General features: G+C 50.4%; 1 protein-coding gene across 1 annotated transcript; it reads right to left on the reverse strand.

The window, feature by feature from the left end:
- Positions 1 to 1,299: 1,299 nt before the first annotated feature.
- On the reverse strand, positions 1,300 to 1,908 carry LOC141020841 (uncharacterized). The gene has a single exon (XM_073495791.1). The coding sequence runs from the start codon at positions 1,906 to 1,908 to the stop codon at positions 1,300 to 1,302; it is 609 nt and encodes a 202-aa protein (XP_073351892.1).
- Between the last annotated feature and the right edge of the window lie 392 nt (positions 1,909 to 2,300).

Consider the following 2,300-nt stretch of genomic DNA (forward strand, 5'->3'; position numbering starts at 1 on the left):
TTTGTCCCGCATCTCAACTACATAATTACTCGAACTCCGTGTCCAGCCTCTTCCCACAACGCCCGCTAGTGCTGGATCTCGTTCCCAGCAAACCTCGTATTTAAACCTGCGTGGGGCCCGTCTGCATGCATGCATGTCTTTGAGCTTGAGAAAAATTGATACGTGATCGGACGAGGCAGCCTCTTTGTGCTCTGTCATTGCATCCGGAAACGCCAAACACCAGGTCGTATTGGCCACACTGTCATTGCATCCGGAAACGCCAAACACCAGGTCGTATTGGCCACACTTCTGTCTAGTCGTACCTTAATGTAGGTTCCCCCTGTAACCTTCTTCTCAAAGGTCCAATTTCTCCCAATGTAACCAATGTCCGTCAATCCACACGTATCCAACGCATCCCTAAATGCGTCCATTTGTGCTTGGCTCCGGTTCCCCACACCGTCATGTTCATGAGCATATAATACCTCATGAAAGTCTTCCATAACAACCCACGGCAGGTTGTTTGATCCAACGATCCCCCTCATCATATCCCACGTCTTGTGTCGCTCATTCACTTGTGCTTCTCCATAAACAAAAGTAACCCTGATCTTTGTGTCAACAAGCTCATCAACTGTCACATCTATGTGGTACTCTGAGTAACCAATAACTTCAAGCTTTATTTCCTCATTCCAAAAAATCCCTAAGCCTTCGCTTCTACCGGAGCTACTTACAGCAAAACTTTTATTAAAGGCTAAAGAACCTACCATATTCTTTACTCGAGAGCCCTCTATTTGAGTTTCAACAATGCATACAATAGAGGGGGCAAGTTGCCTCGTGAGATCACGAAGCTCGCGAACTGTCGCGGGTTTGCCAGCCCCGCGACAGTTCCAGCATAGGAGACTCATTGCGCTAGGCGTGCCCCTCCCTGGGAGCCCGCCAAACGCGCATCAATGTTTTTGTTTGCTTTTGTGTTCTTTGCCTGGATTATTTCATGAATAGATGGACTCGGCTTGTTCCTCTTGGGTTCCTGCTTCGGTGGGGTGCTTGTCGGAGTCTGTGATTGTGGCAGTAGCAATGGCATGTTTGATTTCATAGAAGACGATGGATTGATCTGCGATGCACTCGGGTCGGCAACAATGGCCACACCCCTCTTCCTGTTTCTCTCCCCATCTTCCATGGTCACATCATATTCTAACTCCTCATGAGCTGCCACTTCGAACGGATTTTGCTGGAAAGCTCCACGGCCTCGGCCTCTGCCCGACCAGCCCCTACCTCGTCCTCCTCTATTCCCGTTTCTTTCTCCTGGTTCCCTGCCCGGGCCTCTCACCAAGATGCTCTAAGATCCTTGAACACCAGCGCCGATGCAGGACGGACCCCATCTCCACACTCCTTCAAAAGATGCCCCAGATTTCCGCATACCGAGCACCAATCGGGCAGTCTTTCATATTTCACCCTAAAGATCTCTCTGTGGATCCCATCTTTCTTCTTGACTACCAGGGAGACGGAGTTCTTGAGAGGTTTGGTCACGTCGATCCTTACACGGACACGAGCGAAGTTGCCTTCGAAGTCTTGGGACTTCGGTTCTGCAAAGATAAACTCTCCTACCATTGCCGGCAGGGCTTTGATTTTGGAGAAAAAACCATCAGGTAGGTCATGGATCTGAACCCAGATTTCTATCTTCTTGAGTTCTGCCAATGAGGGCTTTGTGAATCCATCATAAGGTGCCAGCACTACAGCCTTTCCTTTGAAATTCCATGGTCCCTCTTCCATCACACGTTCCCAATCTCCTAGACACGAAAACTGCAGCGTATATAGGTTGTCCTCAAGCGGCCGGATCTTCACCTCTTGTGCCAGGTCCCAAGCAACCCTCATGGTCTTGTAGAACCAGTATTGGCTGTAGGGTTTGTCCGTGTGCACCCTAGCAATCGCCATCCATCGAGTAGCCTCCTCTCAAAGTTCAGTATCTTCAACCGCAACATCCTGCAGATCATCTTCTTTCAGACCCAGTTCAGCCATCATTGCTTTGAGGTCGGATGAGGCCGATCGCGAACTCGTCGCAGCACTCACCATTAGTTCTCTAGCCCGAGGTTGTTTTCTATCCGCGGGCGGTATGGTCCCAAGCCGATCCCAGAACCGGAGACCTGCCAAGGTCCACGAGACCCAGCAGTCACCGGCGAGGAGGGAGGGGTAGGGGAGATCAGATCTCTACGGGGAGACAGTCACCGCCGCCGAGAGGAGAACCAAAACCCTAACGAGAGGGGACTATGTCTAGCATCGATAATGAGCTTAGAGTGTCGTCAACCGTCTTCTAGTGCATGATTGAT

Source organism: Aegilops tauschii, chromosome 3 (assembly GCF_002575655.3).
Source record: "Aegilops tauschii subsp. strangulata cultivar AL8/78 chromosome 3, Aet v6.0, whole genome shotgun sequence".
Classification (NCBI taxonomy): domain Eukaryota; kingdom Viridiplantae; phylum Streptophyta; class Magnoliopsida; order Poales; family Poaceae; genus Aegilops; species Aegilops tauschii.

Bases quoted from the DNA above. Each gene is read 5' to 3' on its own strand.
- LOC141020841 (XM_073495791.1), bottom strand. From the start codon at position 1,908: ATGGCGATTGCTAGGGTGCACACGGACAAACCCTACAGCCAATACTGG.